Source organism: Miniopterus schreibersii (genome assembly GCF_964146895.1).
Source record: "Miniopterus schreibersii genome assembly, chromosome: 3".
NCBI lineage: Eukaryota > Metazoa > Chordata > Mammalia > Chiroptera > Miniopteridae > Miniopterus > Miniopterus schreibersii.
The window spans coordinates 22,097,042-22,114,927 of NC_138103.1; the positions used below are offsets into that span (position 1 = coordinate 22,097,042).

The 17,886-nt window shown below is 47.9% G+C and overlaps 1 protein-coding gene across 1 annotated transcript in view; it reads left to right on the forward strand.

The window, feature by feature from the left end:
- The window catches only part of XYLT1 (xylosyltransferase 1), a 296,727-nt gene that overhangs the window by 204,744 nt on the left and 74,097 nt on the right, over window positions 1–17,886 (forward strand). Inside the window, exons 4-5 of the mRNA XM_081132516.1 lie at window positions 13,082–13,254; window positions 14,163–14,365. Coding sequence (XP_080988642.1) covers window positions 13,082–13,254; window positions 14,163–14,365 — 376 coding nt within the window. The remainder of the gene's footprint in view (window positions 1–13,081; window positions 13,255–14,162; window positions 14,366–17,886) is intronic.

Genomic DNA, 17,886 nt, shown 5'->3' on the forward strand with positions numbered 1-17,886 from the left:
ATGTGGTTCTCAACCCTGACTGCACATTGGATCACTTGGGGAACTTTAAAAAATTGCCAATACTGGCATCCACCCAAGTAATTAAATTAGAGTTTCCTGGGGTGGAGCTGAGGCATGGTTTTGTTTTGTTTTTTGGTTTGTTTTTTGTTGTTGTTAATCCTAGTCCAAGGATATTTTTTCCATTGATTTTTAGAGAGAGTGGAAGGGAGGGGAGAGAGAGACAAAAACAACATGTTGATGTGAGAGAGATACACTGATGATTGGTTGCCTGCCAGACTCGCCCCCAACTGGGCTGGGAGTGAAACCTGCAACCCAGGTACCTGCCCTTAGACCAAGAATTGAACCTACAACCATTCGGTGTGCAGGCCGAGGCGCTAATCACTGAGCCATGCCGGCCAGGGCTTGTTTTGTTATTTTAAGGATGCCCAGCTGACTCTCATGTGCAGCCAGGGTTAAGAACCTTTGGCCTAGGCCAGCACTTTCAAACATTAGCTTGCATCAGAATCACCTGAAGGGCTTGTTAAACCACAGATTGCTGCCCCCCCCCCAGCCCCCAAATTTCTGATGGAGAAGGTCTGGCAGGGAACTGAAATTTGCGTTTCCGACAAGTTACCGGGTCTTACTGATGTTGCGGGTCAGAGACCACATTTTGAGAACTTCCATTCTAGAGCAGTGCTTCTCAACTGAGAGTGATCCCGCCCCTCCTCCCAGGGGTTGTTTGTCAATGAATGCAGATATTTCAGGGAGGGAACTGTGGGTAGGGGCCAGGGACGTGCCTGAACCTCCTACGGTGTCCAAGACAGCCCTCACTTCCCACAACAAAGAATTATCTGGCCTCAAACAGCAATTGTGCAGAGATTGAAAAACCCCAATCTAGAGTAGACAGTGGTTGAGAAGCTACTTGGAGAATGTGATGCTTTGGTTACAAGTGAGCATGGCAGGGGGAGCCTGAGTGGAGACGGGAAGGCCCAGATTCTTGCTAGGCATAGTCTAGCCATGGAGCATGCTATTTAAATCAGGTACATTTGTACCTTAATTTCTTCTGCTCCTCCTGGTTCTATGACCTCGGGTAAGTTTCTCACCCTCTCTGAGCCTGGGACATCTGTTCATACATGGAGGTAACTTCCACACAGAGCATTGGTATGAGAGGTAAAGAGACTATGAAAGAACTTCATACGTGTTAAGTGATCAACAAACTGGAGTGAAAAATCCAAAGGCCAGTGTTTCTCAGCAGAACCCTGGCTCGTGCTCAATCTCTAGCAGGAAGATAGCCCCCCAAAGCCTACCCCAGAAAACTCCCAACAAAACCCTCCTGGGCTCCTGAAGCAAGAACCCCTGAAATCAGGAAAGCGAATATTGTAGGAAGGGACCTATGAGTCCTCCCGAGACGTGTGGGGCTGCTTAGGCATCACTCTGAACCTGGCCTTCACTGCCCTCCTTTGTTCCGCAGACTCAGCACATCCCATTTGGGAATCAAACTGTGGTATCTAATGAATATTCTCCAGGCTTCCCTTGCACTTCCCTCATCTTCACGATTTTGCAATATCCGCATTCCACCTGCCCTATTATTCTCATGTTTTCATTGTCATCTACTCACTGGCATTTTCACTTAAGTCAGTTTCATTTTTGAAGGAATTTTGCATCACTGCCATGAGTGGAAATCGTGCTGTCACTTGCCATAAAGAGACAGCAACTATGCGAATGAATCAGTGAAATCAAAGCAGTGGTATTCAGTGCCGGCGGGTTCTCTCGATGCCTGCCAACTGTGCCGGTTTTGTGGGCAGATCTCTGTTGGAAAAGGAATTCCACTGAGCGAGCGCTATTGAGGACAAGTTTGCATTGGCCGGAGACTTCCTGGGTGGGCTGATCAGAAGGACTGGCTGAGAAATGAAAAGAAAATCACTGTCCCACTCTGACTCGGTGCCTTTTGCTGTCTGTGGGCCACGGAAACCTTCCATTGGGGAGCTCTGATACCATGTTTGTGAACACCTGCTCTGGAATCCTCAGGGCCAGGTCCCGGCCCACCCCTGCTCAGCCGTGTGAACAGTTAAGTTTTGGTGCAGGGGGTGAGGGCTCCAGAATCACCCCACAGCGGCTCAACAACAAACTCCTCCACTGTTGACCAGTATGACCTTATTTTAACTAAGTTATAGCTGTGAGTCCTTACAGCATCCCTCAGAGGTGAACACTCTCGTTGGCAGATGAGGAAACTGAGGTACAGATTAGCCAAGTGACCTGTGAGCAAATGGTGTGTTCAGGATGCAGACCCGAGCCGAGCCCCAACATGGAATGGCTGAATTAAGTGTAGGATGGGTTTCTGAGATAAATAATTAAATAAAAATTAGAGTTACCATATGATCCAGCAGTTCCACTTCTGGGTATACACCCCAACGAATTGAAAGCAGAGTCTCGAAGTGATAATACTTATACGCATGTTCATAGCAGCAGTATTCACAGCAGCAGCTCAAAGTGGAAGCAGCCCAACTACCGAGCAACAGATGAATGAATAAAGAAAATGTGTTACATACATATATAAGCGGAGTATTATTCAGCCTTAAAAAGAAAGGAACTCCTGCCACCTGCCACAACATGAACCATGAAAACGTGCTAAGTGAAAGAAACCAGTCACAAAAGAACAGATATTATATGATTCCACTTATTTGAGGTCTACTAGAGTGGCCAAATTCATAGAGATAAGAAGTAGTTGCCAATGGTTGGGAGAAGGGAGAATAGGAAGTTGTTTAACGGGTAGAGTTTCAGTTTCGCAAAATGAAGACATTCTGGAAATGGATGGTGGTGATGGCTGAAGAACAATGAATTTAATTAACATTGTTTGAACTGTACACTTAAAAATAGATAAGATGGTAAATTTTGTTATGTGTATTTCACCACAGTTTTTTACAAAAAGAAGTGCAGGATGTTTGGAAGGCCCGTGGGGGATGTGGGGGACAGGACCACAAGAAGGAATGGGGAAGGGGGTCAGGGATGGCTTCACCAGAAATAGAAAGGGTCATTTCTCCTGAGACCCAAAGGGCGCTGGCCTGGCCAGCTCTTTCCTTGGAATTACGCTCTCTCACCTCCTCCTCTCCCAGCTCCACGATCCCTGCATGATCATCTTCTCACTTCCCATTAAGTTGGATTGGAGGTGATACGAGGTGATGTGAAGGCCCTGAGTTGGCAGCAGCCCTGATGCTGGAGGATAGCCAGGCACTTTTTTGGCTTCTCCCAGGGAGGATTGGTGCTCCTGAGCGGGGTCCTCAAGCTGCCCCCAAAGCCTCAAGGGAAAGTGGGACCCAGCCCCCATCTGGTTTGTTGGATGAGTGGAGGCCATCAAATTAAACAGGTCAGGCCCGAATCTTCCACTTGGCCTCCAGGCCCAAACATGGACTAAGCTGTCGGATTTAATCCATCGGTCAGAAATCACTCATTCACCGAGGCCTCTCCTCTGAGCTCAGCTCTGTGCCAGGCTAGGGCCCAGAACAGCAGCCTAGGAGAGATAAAACCTTGGCCTGGGCTCCTGAGGAACTGACGGACGTCAAGAAAAACAGCCTTGAGAAAGAAGGACATCCTGCCACTTGTGACAACATGAATGGGCCTCGAGGGCATTATGCTACGTGAGATAAGTCAGGGAAAGACAAATACTGTATTGTTATCACTTATACGTGAGATCTAAAAAAAAAAAAAAGTCAAACTCATAGAAACAGGGTAGGAAAGTGGTTGCCAGGGTCTGGGGGTGGGGGAGTATGGAGAGGTCGGTAAAGGGTATAAACTTTCAGTTACAAGACGCATAAGGTCTGAGGATCTAATGTAAAACCCGGTGACTATAGTTGATAACATGGTATTGTGTCATTGAAATAAGAGAGTAGAACATAGATGTTCTCACAGAATCAAAATAAGGCAAATAAGTGAGGGGATGGATTTGCTAATTAACTAGATGGATGGGGAATTCCTTTTACAACTTAAATGACTGTCAGATGATCGTGTTGAATATCTTCCAATTTTATGTCAGTCATACCTCAGTAAAGCTGAAAAAAAAGAAAGGAAGAAAGGGAAGGAGGGAGGGAAGAAAAGCAACCCTCCCTCCAGGGAGGACAGTTTCCTGAGCAGTGGTGCTAACTGCACAATCACGTTAGACTCGCAGACTGGAAGTTTCAACTCTATCTTGTAGACAAAACATGGGCCTTGGAGTCCAGCAGACCCGAGTGTTTCTCTCTGTTGGGGCACTCCATGGAGGGAGCAACTTTTTTTTTTTTTTAAATATATCTTTATTGATTTCAGAGAGGAAAGGAGAGGGAGAGAGAGAGACAGAAACATCAATGATGAGAGAGTCATTGATCGAGCCCACAACCCGGGCATGTGCCCTGACCGGGAATCAAACCCCGATCGCCTGGATCCTAGGTCGACGCTCAACCGCTGAGCCACGCCTGGCCGGGCAGGAGGGAGTAACTTTTCACCAGTTACTAAGTCCCTCTCAGCCCCATAGTCCTGCACGGTAAGATGGGGTTTATCAACATGGCACCTGCCACCTTAGACCTCGGGAAAATGAAATAATGAAACCCTGCAGCCATAGTGCTTAGGGCCTAATGAGCGCTCGGTTTGCCTTAGACACCATCGTATGAGTGTGCAGGACCAAGGAAGGAAATGACTCGCCCATGGTCCCATGGCTGGCTCACGGCAGAGGCAGGGTTTGAACCCAGACTTGTGGCCTTCTGTGCTGTCCCTGACACACTATGCCACCTCTTCCAAACCCTGCAGAGTAGTGGCTTCTTCCTGGGCACTGGGCATCTCCCAAGTTCTAATCACCAAAACTCTACATCGAAATTTCCCAGTGGGACAAAGGCACCTCCACCCATGCCTGACTGAGAACCTGGGACCTGCCAAGGCTTCTCCTCTAGGTGACGTGACTCCCACACCCCTGCACCGTGCCTGCCGCTGGTGTGAAACTGTCCCCTCCACACTCATGAATCACCACCAACCCAGCGGGGTCAGGGATGAATTGTTCGACCCTCTTTATCCCCTGTAAATGTCATTGTATTTTGGTTAGAACACTTAGCATGAGATCTGCCCTCTAACACAGTCCTGAGTGCAGTGCTGTCGGCTCCAGCCGACGCTGACCAGCAGGACCTCGCCGTCTTAGTCATCTGCTTGCCCGACACTGTATGCCCCGTGATCATAATTCCTCACTTCCTCTGGCAACCACCATCCCACTCTCCGATTCTATGAATTCAGGCATTTACGATATCTCAGATGAGTGGAATCATGCAGTATTTGTCTGGTGCCTGGTTTATTTCACTCAGCATCATGTCCTCAGTGTTCATCCTGATGGAAATAAATATGGTGCAGCCACTATGGGATCGGTATGGAGGCTCCTTAACCGTGCCTTCCCCAAGGACAGTGAGCTGGTGACACCAGCTCGGGCTCCTGACTCAAGCCCCATTTGCACACGACATTCTTTCCACTTCTTTCCCTTCCCAAGACGCACCCAGCCGTCTAATCTGGAGCCAAGTCAGAAAGCTCCCTCACCGGAGTCGGAAGAGGCCCTTTCAGAGTATAAATAGAATAGAGGGCTTTGTTGGTGGAATAGCTATTCCAGTCAAGCAGCTCCTTCGCTTCCCATTTGCTATTAATTGTTGTCTGAGGAAAATTCCCAGTGTGGGTGTTTATTTGGAAGCAGCAGGCTCCAGCCCATACACAGCCCTGGGAGCCTGTGGGGCCTTGGGGTAGAACCTCATAGCTGGACCCATTGGTTAAACCAAACTTGATCTGATCATGAGCATGAACAGCCAAATAGAAATGATGACACTAACCCTGATGATGCTAGCTCCTGTTTATTGAGCATTTACTACATGTCAGGTGTTGTGCTCAGTACTGGGCATGAATGTCCATATAAGGCAGATTCTGTGATTATATAATACCCATTTTACAGATAAGAAAACTGAGGCTTGGAGAGCTTACATAACCGGCTCAAGGTCACACATATCTGCCCGGCCAGAGGCCATGATCTTAATCCCTGCTTTCTCCTCCTGGATCATGTTCCTACAAAGGGTGGCAGGCACGGTCGTTGTCAACTTCATATTTGTACAGCATGTTGACCCTTGGAAAGCACCCTCACCTTCACCTGTCTTCAGAGCTCAAGGATCACATAGTTGTATTGGACCCGTGACTATACTGAGAAATACAGAGTTTGGGTAACAGGCCTAACGTGGCACAACTAGTTACTGGCGCACCTCTCTGTGATTCCCTGTCCTTGGCCTTCGCACCTGCATTGCAGAAATAAACTTGATATTCTCCCTCAAAACATGGCTTGTTAACATTTGTCTGAAGTCAGCTTCTCCTCCTGCCTCTAATCACTCTGATTCTTCCACTTGTTTTCTGTTCTGTGCCACAGGAATCTGATTACATTTTTAAATTTGCAGGTTTTTTTTGGACTGGGCAGCGTTTGGGTTTCAGTCTGTTACAGCCCACATAGCTCTGACCGCACGTCATTGCTTTTTGTCCTGCAGCTGAAAGTCAACTGACACGCTTCTCCTAGGAACAGAGTTTTCTTTTTTTGAAATGGGGACAGTTTGATCCAGCCTAGTGGCATCGATAGGGCTCCAGCGTCACAGGCTCGCTCCATTCCCAGTTCAGCTACCTCCCCACTAGGATTTCTCTGAGCTTCAGATCCTCCAAATATAATAGGATGGTAATAATTCTTTTCTTGTAAAAGCTTGGACAGAAGTAAGAAAAATCATGCGCAGAAATTACTTAACACTTGGTAGGCACACAATTAACAACCGGTATTAGAATTCTCAGTAACGTCACCTCTATGGTTATGTTTCATTATCAGAGTAATACATTTACAAAATGCAGCTAATGCAGAAAAGTATGAAGAAGAAATGAAAACTGTCGTGCCGCTATATGAACTTCTGCTAATATTTGGGTGTATGTATTTTAAATTGTTACCAGTTAAAATGTTTTAGGATTTCTCTTTTGCTTGCTATGTTATAGACAAGTTCCATATCAGTAAGTATTAATAAGACCTTTGGGTTGATTCCTATTTGGGACCATTATAAAGACTGTTAAAGTTGAGGCCCCGGGACCTTTGCATTTGCTATGCCAGGTACCCAGAGTCATCCTCCATCCCTAATAATGACGCGGCTCATTCCCTCATTTCATTCAGAGCTTGCTCAGGTGTCTCCACTTCACATCAGCCTTCACTGGCCACCATGGCCAAACAAAGCCATCCCTTAACATGCTAATTTATTTATTTTTCTCCATGGCCTTTATCACTAACTGCAGTAGTATTCCCTGTTTGCTTACATTTTTATTGGCTTTCTACTCCACTAGACTAAAGCAGCTTTCAAGAAAGGACCCTGTTAAGTCTGCTGGTGACATGGGAGACACTGAATGAATGAATGAACAACAGAATATCTTATACGTAGAAACTTACATATTTGCCTGCCTCCCTCCCTTAGCATAGATTCTTAGGAGTGGAGCTACTGGGTCAAGGGGAATGCATATTTAAAACTGCGGTCCTTGTTGCCACATCGCCTCTGACAAAGCTGTGCCAGCTCCCGCTCCCTCCAGCAGGACGAGAGCCCGTTTCCCCAGTTCCTGCCACGCTGGAATCCTGCCACAGCCCACTGACCGTCCCAGTCCCGGTGGAGGAGGCCGTGTGCTTTTCGGGGCCGCAGTCCCGGAAATGGGGGCCAGGGTGTGGAGGAGGCCACGCCTGCGGTGTGGCTTATTGTCATCCCCAGCTCCCCCGTGTCAGAGCAGCTTGCCGGAAAGGTCATTACAGGAGCCAGGCATGTGGGGCAAAAATAGGAAGCCGGTGAAGGGAACCATGTGTGAGCCTCAGCCCCTGAAATGGCACCTCGCCCACACCCTACTGCAAGGTGGGGCAGAAAACTCACTCATTCACTTCCCTGTTTTATTCAATAAACCGCATTGATGTCCTACTATGTGCTAGTACGGGGAGTGGTTGCAGTTGGAGTTCTGGAGCCAGTCTGAGAATGTCCCACCACTTTTGGTGGGGCCCTGGGAGAGTTGCTTGTCCCCTCTGAGCCCAGGCTTCTCCCTCCATCCCTGGGCTCTTGAGAGGGCAGGAGTTGGGCAGGTGAGAGAGGAGGGTCAGGTGTGGAAAGGACAGGGGCAGAGGAGGCAGGTGAGGCACGGTCTTAGGCCTGGAGGCATCGTTTTAGTTCTGAGATTCTGGAGCTCTGGTGTGCCTTTGCTTTTAAGGATAGCTGCAGTGTTTTGAGGTTGAATGGATCCAGCCTTGCCAATGAGGCTCCCTTCCAGCTCTCTGCCTCTTCCTATCTCTGTGTGTGTCTGATTATGTGTTTGTCTCTGTTTATACCCGTGTGTGTCTCTTTCTCGGTGTTTCTGTTTAAGTCTCTCTATATGTTTCTCTCCATATGTGGGAGGAAGGGAGAGGGGGGCTTTCTGTCTGCAAGTCTCTGTTTTGCTCTCAAGATGTGTGTGGCTTTTTTGTGTCCCTGCTCACTTTCTATTATATGTCTGTCTATCTGTCTACCTACCTACCTACCTATCTATCTCTGTGGCCTTTCTGTGTCTCTGCTCATTTTTCTATTATATGTCTGTCTATCTGTCCATCCATCCGTCTGTCCATCCATCCGTCATCTATCTTTTTCTCTGTCTATTGATCTTTCTTTTTGTCTGTCTCTCCATCTGTTTGTCTCTCTCCTTTTCTGTCTGCATCTCTGTCTCTCCCTTCATCTCTGTCTCTCTGCCTCTCACCCCCATCTTCATCTGTCCTTCTGTGTATGTCTCTGTTTGGATATTTTTGGTCCTTCCCACCTACCCCAACCCCCAGAATAGCTGTCTTCCAGAAGAACTCAGGGTTTTTATTCCCTCTTCTCTTTGCTGCCCCCAGACCAGCCGTCTGGTCCACGGGTGACTATGTGTTAAAGTGGAGGAGTGCTGGAGTGGGAGTGTTTGATTTCTCAGTACTCCCTCCCCTTCTCCAGAAGGGCAGCGTCCTTGTCTGTGTATGTCCATCTGTGAATCTCCCCCGCATTCTGAAACCCTAAAGAGACACTATAAAAGGCTTTTCTCAGCATCAATGTGCAAGTTCCTTTAAAGATCAGCACAGATTCTCCACTCCAGTCCTCCTGTCTCCCTGCCCTTCACTTCAGCAGAGGGTGGGCTGGAGTCATAAGGCCAGTGATGGGCTCAGCCACCCCCAGCTGTCACTCCCTGTGTGATCGGGGAAAATGCTCCGACCTCTCTGAGCCTCAGAGGATGACAGTGCCTCCTCCCAGAGCCAAGTAGTGACTGACGCAGAGTCTGGCACAGAGCTGAGGACAGCAGGTGCTCTGGAGAGGTCAGCTCCTCTAGACCAGAGCAGCCACTTGTCTCCTGAATGCATTCATCCGGTCACTCATTCATTCACTCATTCAACAGGCATGGCAAGAGACGTCGTGGCTGGAGAGAGCACAGGCTGATCCCAAAGGTCCTATGAGCCTCAGTTGCTAAAGACTCCAGATCGTTGTTGCCAAGAGACCTTGGGGCAGGGATGAGCAGTATTATCTGAGTGCAGTGGGAACCCCTAAAGAGCAGACTTTCTATGAAATATAGTGGTGTGGACCACGGTTAGACCTTTGAAAAACCAGTGAAATTCAGGTGGAAAAAAGTGGCTCAAGTAAGCATTGCTTTTAAGCGTCCCTCCCTTTGATAAAGAGTCTCCAAGGGAGGCAAGGAGAGGTCACATCCAGCGTGGTGAAGGCCAGTACACTGCCTTTGAGCTGCAGTCGTGACAAGAGAACATAAACTTTACTCATACATTATCTTTTTACTTTGGATTCTTACTTTCCTTAATCCACTCATAATATGTTTGTGAAAACACGCTCAAGTCCTGCATGTCTTTGTCCCCCAGGCTTTGTCCAGGCCTGGCAAGTGGGAGGTTTTATGGATAATTTGTGGTTGGTTGGATGGAGGGCTGGGGGGCTGGGGGGGTGGATGGATGGATGGATGGATGGATGGACGGATGGATTGTTGTATGAGTGTTTAAAGGGACATGATCCCTCCAGGTATACCTCTCCCTTCACCCTTGTATGATCACCAAGAAAGCCCCATGTATTGTGATTGGCTTGGAGAGACTAGAGGGTGGTTAGGACAACCCTCTGGCTGCTGCCCAGCCTGTCTGCAACCAGAGTCAAGAGGATAATTGTCCCCAGGATCACAGCTACTGATTGAACAGCCAAGGAGCCAAACATCTCAGGACTCATCAGGAGAACTTAAAGAAATGGGCTCAGAAGCTTTGGGTTAAACTCTCTGAGGTCTCCTCTGTCCCTGCAGACAGACTGTTCACTTCTTCCCCACCCTCCAAGAGCAACCTGAGCACACTTCTATCATAAAACAATTGAGCATTGTCTCCTGTTTCCCCAGTTTGCTGAGAGCTCCTCAAAGGCAAGGATTTTTCCCCCCAAAATTTTATTTTTCTAGTACCTAGCACAGAACTTGGCATGTGGTATAAGCTAAAGTTAATATTACATGGATCAATGAGTTGAAAGTTAGATGGTTGAAGAGTGGATTCACGGATGATTTGCTTTGAGGATGACGGGTGAGTGGATGGCTGGCTGGATGGATGGTTGGTTTTAAAGGTGATGGGTGGTTGGATGGATGGATGAACAGATGGTTGGTTTTTTTGGATAATAGCTGTTGAATGCTTTGCTTGATGGGTAGTTGAATGGTTTGCTGGATGACTGGTTGGATTTGGATGGATGGGTGGTTGGATTTGTATGGACAGGTAGATGACTGGATGAATGCATGGGTGGATGGATGGAAAGATGTGTCCTTATTGACAACTAGAGTCAGCATCCTACATGATACAGGAACCCTCCCTGCAATGCCTCTGAGAGTCCTCAAATGCATGCCTATTTACCTGCAGTAACTCACTTAAAGGCATTTCATTAACCAGCAGAATTGTTGTAAACTTGTTCAAATTCTGGGTATGGCAATGTAGTGTATATTAGTGGGTAAGGGCATAGGCTTTAGAAATAGACCTGGGTTTGAATATCAGCTGAACTAATTAAAGCAGTGTGACCTTGAACAAATAAATCCCTTGGCCTCTAAGCTGTGGTTTCCTCGTTTGCAAAATGGGAATAAGAGCATTATCTTGCAGGGTTGTTCTGAGGATTACATGAAATAATGAATGGCAAGGGCTGATCAGTGCTCAGTATACTCTGTTGCTCTTATTATAGATGTACCCTCCTGTAACTTTTTTCCACTGAGAACCACATATGCCAGCTATTGTTATAGTATTGTATATTTAATGACAAGCAGGACTAAATAGTCCCTCGTCCCTTGGAGTTTATGTTCTAGTGGGATATTTAAGCAAAAAACAAGTAAATGAATAAACAGTGTCAGACTGTGTTAAATGCTGTGCAGAAAATTGAAATAGGGTGAGGTGAAAGGGAGTGATATGGCTGGTGGGAGGAATGTGGCCTTTTATTGAGCTGCGAGCTGATGACAGGAAGATGCAACCGTGCAAAGATCTAGGGAAAGGGTGTTCCAGGTGGCAAGAATGGCCAGTGAAAAGGTCCTGAGGCAGAAATGAGCTCGCTCAAGGTAAAGAAAGAAGAAGGCCAGGGGGTGAGGTAAGTAGTAGGGCCATCAGGGCACAGAGGTCTGCAGCAGGCAGATCACGTAAGCTGTGGAAGCTGGGTCATGCAATTTGAGTATTAGCTATGTTAACTCATGCTGTCCCCTGAAACAAGGTAGAAGGTGCCTTGTTCATTTGGCAACCATCCAGCTTTCCAATGACAGCTGATAGGCTCCCAGTCTCTTGACCTCCAGGCTAAACACTCCCGATTCTCAGTTTTCCCAGTTGAATTTCTAGCTAATACCCTGACGTATTCTGGGCCCATAAACCTAGAACCCAAAAGAAATCAAGTTAGACTCAAAGAAAATCAGGCTGAAGAAAACCAGAAGATCTCCAGTTGGAGTTGTAATGAACTAAACCAACGACTGTGTTTCTCCTTGAAACCTTGCCCCTGGTGCATTTGCAAGGGAAAGGAGGGGGAAAGCAGCCTCTTTGAGCTTCTTCCTGGACAAAAGACATCTGGAACCATTTATCCAGGTGGATCTGGTATAGGATCTGGGCTTTCAAAGAAAGCTAGAATATAACTGACAGTGGCCGGTCTCCAGCCAGGGTGGTCTAGGAACTCAAGCAGGTCATTAGGGTCTAGACCGTCTCTATCACTTGGCAATGCTTCCTCATGTTGGCTTCCCTCTCAAGCAGCCTCTCTCCATGTGGGGACAAAAGGGCTCTTAGAATCCCCCAGTTTGGTGTATATCAGAAAAAGAACATCTCTTATCTAGTTGTCTCAACAAAAGTCTAGAATTCTGTGCTCTTGGCTAATTAGCTTATTGGGTTGCATGTTCACCTCTGAATCACACGCACTATGGCCAGGGAGCTACAATGTCCTAACTGGCCAGGCCAAAGCTCCGTGAACACCCCTGAACTTGATAATGGAGGGAGGTCCTCCCCATCCATTTAGACTGAGATGATAAATTTTTTGTTAGGCAAGAGAAATAAGTTCTAAAGATCACTGTACAACTTTGGGCTTATAATCAACAATACTAAACGGTACTCTCTTGAAATTCTATTCAAAGGATAGAGCTCATGTTATCTGTTCTTACCACAATTTTTTAAAAAAATGAATGCTGCTAGGAGAAAACAGGAGAACAAACCTGGACAGGCAAAAGCACACAGCTATCTTACACTTTCCCGCTCAGAATTAACTGCTCCTTCTCTGTGGTTCAGAGATACATCTCTTGTACCTCTCATCTCCTCTTGTTCGATAGTTTAACATGTGTACCTAGGTCTCCATCGGCTTTTCAAAGCTCCGCGGGGATGGAAATCACGACGTAAGCACCTCCAGGTACCCCTGCTGTGGCACCAGGACAGCGGAAGGGTCCAGGACGTGCTTGCTTAAGTTGAATCAGGTTTCAGGGCCCATGTGACTGTCATGCTCCTCCAACAGTCCCCAAGACAAAGCACCAGAGAACTTGCCCTGAACAGGAGCTGCTGATCCTCACCCCCCTCTGTGATCTTTCGGGTTTTCCCCAGGCAAAGCCAACAGGAACATCCAGTGGGACGAAGATTCGGTGGAGTACATGCTGGCCAACCCGGTCCGGATCGCCTTCGTCCTGGTGGTGCACGGCCGTGCCTCTCGGCAGCTGCAGCGCATGTTCAAGGCCATCTACCACAAGGACCACTTCTACTACATCCACGTGGACAAGGTGAGGCCCCGTCGCCCCCGCTGGCCTTTCTGTGTAGGTCCGTCAGCCTCTCTCCAAGCTAATCTCCCCTTCAGGGAAGGCTAGGAGGCTGCACAGCTACCTCTCCTAGGGAGAGAGTGTGTGCGCACATGATCCATAAACACTGGTTTTCTTCCCTCTTTTCCTTACTGTCCCCCTGCCCAATGCAGTGCCTGCCACTTTGTGAAGATAGCTATCTCAGGAGTGAGCGCACTTTTTTCTTTACGGGGCCAGATAGTAAATCTTCTAGGCTTGAAGGTCATACCTTCTCTGTCGCAGCTACTTAGCTCTGCCATCGTAGCGTGAAAGCAGCCATAAACAATACATGAATGCATGTGTGTGGCCATGTCCCAATAAAACTTTATTTACGAAAACCTGCAGCAGGCTTGCTGACCCCCGAGCTGTCTTGTCCCAGGGGTTTCTGTTAGCCTGCTGACATGACATGATTATGTCCTCACTCAAGAGGCAAAGGGGTGCTTGATCCGAAAGGTCTGCTTCTATCTAGCAGGCCTGTGAGAAGGTAATGGAGACACTCCACCCCTCAAAATACTCCTCAGGTTTCGGTACAGCCGTACTCCACAGTTGCTATCCTCAGATCACCTGCATCAGTCTTGTATAAAAACGCAGAGCCCCAGGCTCCTAGTGAACCGTTAGGTGGGGGGGGGGGGGGGGGGGGGCGGCAGGGAATCTGCATTTTAAATAGCTAAAGTAAAATTTAAAAAATAAAAAAGCTTCCAATAGTAATGCAGAAAGATGCCCCAGCCTGAACTAGTTACCTGGCCAAGTTCAGAAACCCTGCCAACTAGAAGGGAAGGGGAAAAGAAGGACAAGGGCATGTCTGGGTGTTTTCTGAGTTGCTGAATGTCACCCCTTTCTCTCCTGGGAAAAAGCGCTCCAATTACCTGCATCGCCAAGTGCTCCAGTTCTCCAGGCAGTACCACAATGTGCGTGTCACCCCCTGGAGGATGGCCACCATCTGGGGGGGAGCCAGCCTCCTGTCCACATACCTGCAGAGCATGCGGGACCTCCTGGAGATGACCGACTGGCCCTGGGACTTCTTCATCAACCTCAGCGCAGCCGACTACCCCATCAGGTAAGGTGGCTGCGGCCCAGCCAGTCTGCACCAAGGTCCCGCTCCCTCTCTCTCCCCCTGGTCTTAGCGGGAAACCAGAGGCACAGGCCGTTTGCCTCCTGTGCAGAGCAGCTTGTGTGCGTCAGCGAGGGGCCTCGGCGAGCTTCCTCACTGTCTTCATAGATCCTTCAGCATAGGACCCATGCCGGAGCTGAGCATCATTTGTGCATTCATTCATTCATTCATTCACTCACTCATTCAACAGATATTTATGGAGTACACAGTTTTTCTTGCTCTGTTTAAGGAAACACTAAAGGGACCATCACCCTTCCCTCACAGATCTTCCGTCTAAGTCGGGGAGACAAATAACAAAATAAGTCAAATGGTGTGTGGGGAAAACAAAGCAGAGAGAAGACTAAGGGGAGAGTTGTAATTTTAGCCAGCACAACTAGGACTGTCCTCACTGAGAGGAGTGGAAGAGGAAGGATCAGTGAGTCACGCAGGCAGGGAAAGTGGTCCAGGAAGGGGGAACAGCAGGTGCGAGGCCCTGAGGTGGGAACCCGCCTGGTGTGTTGCAGGAACAGCGAGGCTCAGTGTGGCTGGAAAGATTAAGTGAGGCATAGGGTAGTACGAGACAGAAGATCAGAGAGAAAAGGGGGGCGAGATAGTAGAGATTCTAGAATTTGGGTATCACTCAGCAAGATGGGAACCACTGGCATGTTTTGAGCAGAGGAGGACAGGGTGTGACTTGGGAGTTAAACCAGAAGGGGCAGAGTGGAGTAAGGGAGGTCGGGTGTGACAGTTCAGGCCCGATCCTGGACTGGTCGGTCTCTTTGGGCTATTAGAGGACCATGAGTGTTTTGGTTTGTAGATTTGTTTGCTTGTTTGTTTTGGCTCCTATCAAATTTTCACAAATGAATTGATTGCCTACGTTTTTAAATTGGGAGATTTCACATGAAACTACAGATTTTGAGCTTCCCTGGAAGGTCTGCCCACTCGGCTGCAGCCTGCTTGGCCACCGTTGCGTGGGGCAGATAGAGCGGCCTGCAACCCGAGGTGGTGGAGACGCCACAAGGAAGGTCCCTGTGAGCAAACATTGATCTGCTCTGCAAAATAGACCATAAGCAAAGAAAAACCCTCCAGAGGCCTTGTCAATGAAGAAAGGCAAGAAAATGAACTGTATTTCCTATCACGACACCAGCTCTTTGCTCGATTGTGTCTTCCATCCTGATTTATTGAGAAGCAGACGTGAGTGGACAGGGAGTGGGGACGACGTGTGTGAAGGAGAGGCCTGCCTTCCTCTGATGGCATGAGGGCCCTGGGAACCACATTCCCAGAAAAACGAAACGAAGGAATCTTTAAAAATACACGCACTTTTATCAGCGCAGTTTTCAAACATGCACAAGAGTTCATCAACCCTGTTTCAACTATAATCAGTTTGTGACAGCCTGGTAATACCTGTGCGCATGCCCTCTCCTTCCAGCCTCGGTGAAGCATTTCCAAGACATCATCAAATTGTATCTGTAAATATTTCAGTATACATCTCTCTTTGAACACAGCATCAATGTGATTATCACATCTCAAATATTAATAGTCATTCCTAATGCCATCAAATATTGAAGCCACATATTCCCAGGAGTTTGGGTTTTGAGTCGGGATCTAAATGAGATACAGGCATGGAGGGAAGGCCTCTATTTAAAGCTAGAAACGGCTTCTGTCTCCTTCACATGGTTTGTGGTTCTCTCCTTCATTCCCGGGCTTGGTGACCCTGGACTCCAGAATCGCTCTGGGGAAGGTACAATCTTTGTTCAGTTTAGGCAAAATACACCTGGCACCCTTAGGAACCTAAGAAAAGTGATGGGGGTTAGAAAGACACTTGTTTTCTTCTGTTTGTAGGATTTTTTAAAAGGGTGATTTTGAAACATCACGGGCAGATTTTTACTTATTTACTTATTCAGTCATTCATTCCACAAAGATTTATTAAGCAGCTACTGTGCTAGGCACTATTGGGGCATTTAGTGAGCAAAAGCCACATAGCCCCTACCTGGTGGTACCCTAGTTGGGAAGATGGACTTAGATAATCTTGTGGAAGAGGCATCATGCAAGGTGTGAAAGGGCCATAAAGAAAGGCAGGTAGTTTGAGTGCAAGAGGGACATAGTCAGGACATCAGAAAGGCCTCTGAATGCGCAGTTTTGAGTTGAGATCTGAGGATCAGAAGGGACTGGCATCCCCGACCGGGTGGCTCGGTCGGTTGGAGCGTCGTCTCATACACCAAAGGGTTGCAGATTCAATTCCCGGTCAGGGCACTTGCCTGGGTTGCAGGTGTACAATCCCTGGCCAGGGTGTGTGGGAAGCAACGGATTGATGTTCCTCTCTCACAGTGATGTTTCTCTCTCTCTCTTTCTCTCCTTTCCTCTTTCTCTAAAATCAACAAATATAGCCTTGAGTAAGGATTTTTTTAAAAAAATGAATTGGCAAGCAAATGAGAAAGATCATTCTAGACTAGGATTTCCCAAGCTGGACTCTGTTGACACAGTGGTCTGGATCATTCCGTGCCGTGAGGGCTGTCCCCTGCACTGTTGAGTCTTTGGCAGCATCCCTGGCCTCCACCCCTAGATGCCGGTAGCACCCCACCCCAGTCACCGTGACAACCACAAATATCTCTAGTTGTTGTTTTCCCCAGGGGCAAAATCACCTCCAGCTGATAATTCCAGTTCCTGAAAGAACAGCTCGGGCAAGACTTGGGTCAGAGATGAACTAGTCGCATTTTAGAAGTTTAAACATGGATAGAGTGCAATAAAAAAATGAGGAGAGGTGAGTTAGAGAGGGACAGGGCAGGGGTGAGGTAGAACATTCTCCATCTCCCAGGGAAGGACGGAGTTCAGAAATACTCTAACATGAGAAGTGCAGCAGCTGATGTGGGAGGTGCTTCCTTCAGCCCCCAAAGCAAACCTGTTTAATTGAAAGGCAGACTGAGGCCCAAGGTCATATATAAGGAATACTTGGTAAGGTGGGGATTAGAACCAGTTCTGTCTGGTTCTAAGGTTGGTATTCTTTCTGCTTGATGTGATGTTGGCCTTGACCCCTGGGGAAGTCAGCTGGCTCAGAGTGCTGGGATGGCCCTAGGCCACCTAGAGACACAGCCCTCCTCAAAGTCCTGCCTCGGTAGAGTAGTGATTGTACCACCTGTCAGCAGGAAGTCTCATGAGAAAACGTCACCTATTGTCCGGAGTCTGACTAGCTAGGATCAAGATTCCCACACTCTTTTCTCCAGGTCTCCAGTGGAGGCCCCTGAGGTCATTTCAGCCTAGGTCAGGTCTTGGAACTCTGCCAGAGACCCTCTTGAGGTCAGGTAGGTGTGCCCAGGCCTGTGGCGGTCCCCAGGAGACTCTCCTCAGGTCCCAAGGCTGCCCCCTAGAGGCCCTGTGTTGATTTGCAAGTTGAAACCATAACCCAAGCCAGTTAACCAATTCGGCCCTGCCAGGATATCCGAATTTCTAGCATTTCAGCATCCAAGAGGATGAGTGCTCCAGCTCTCAGC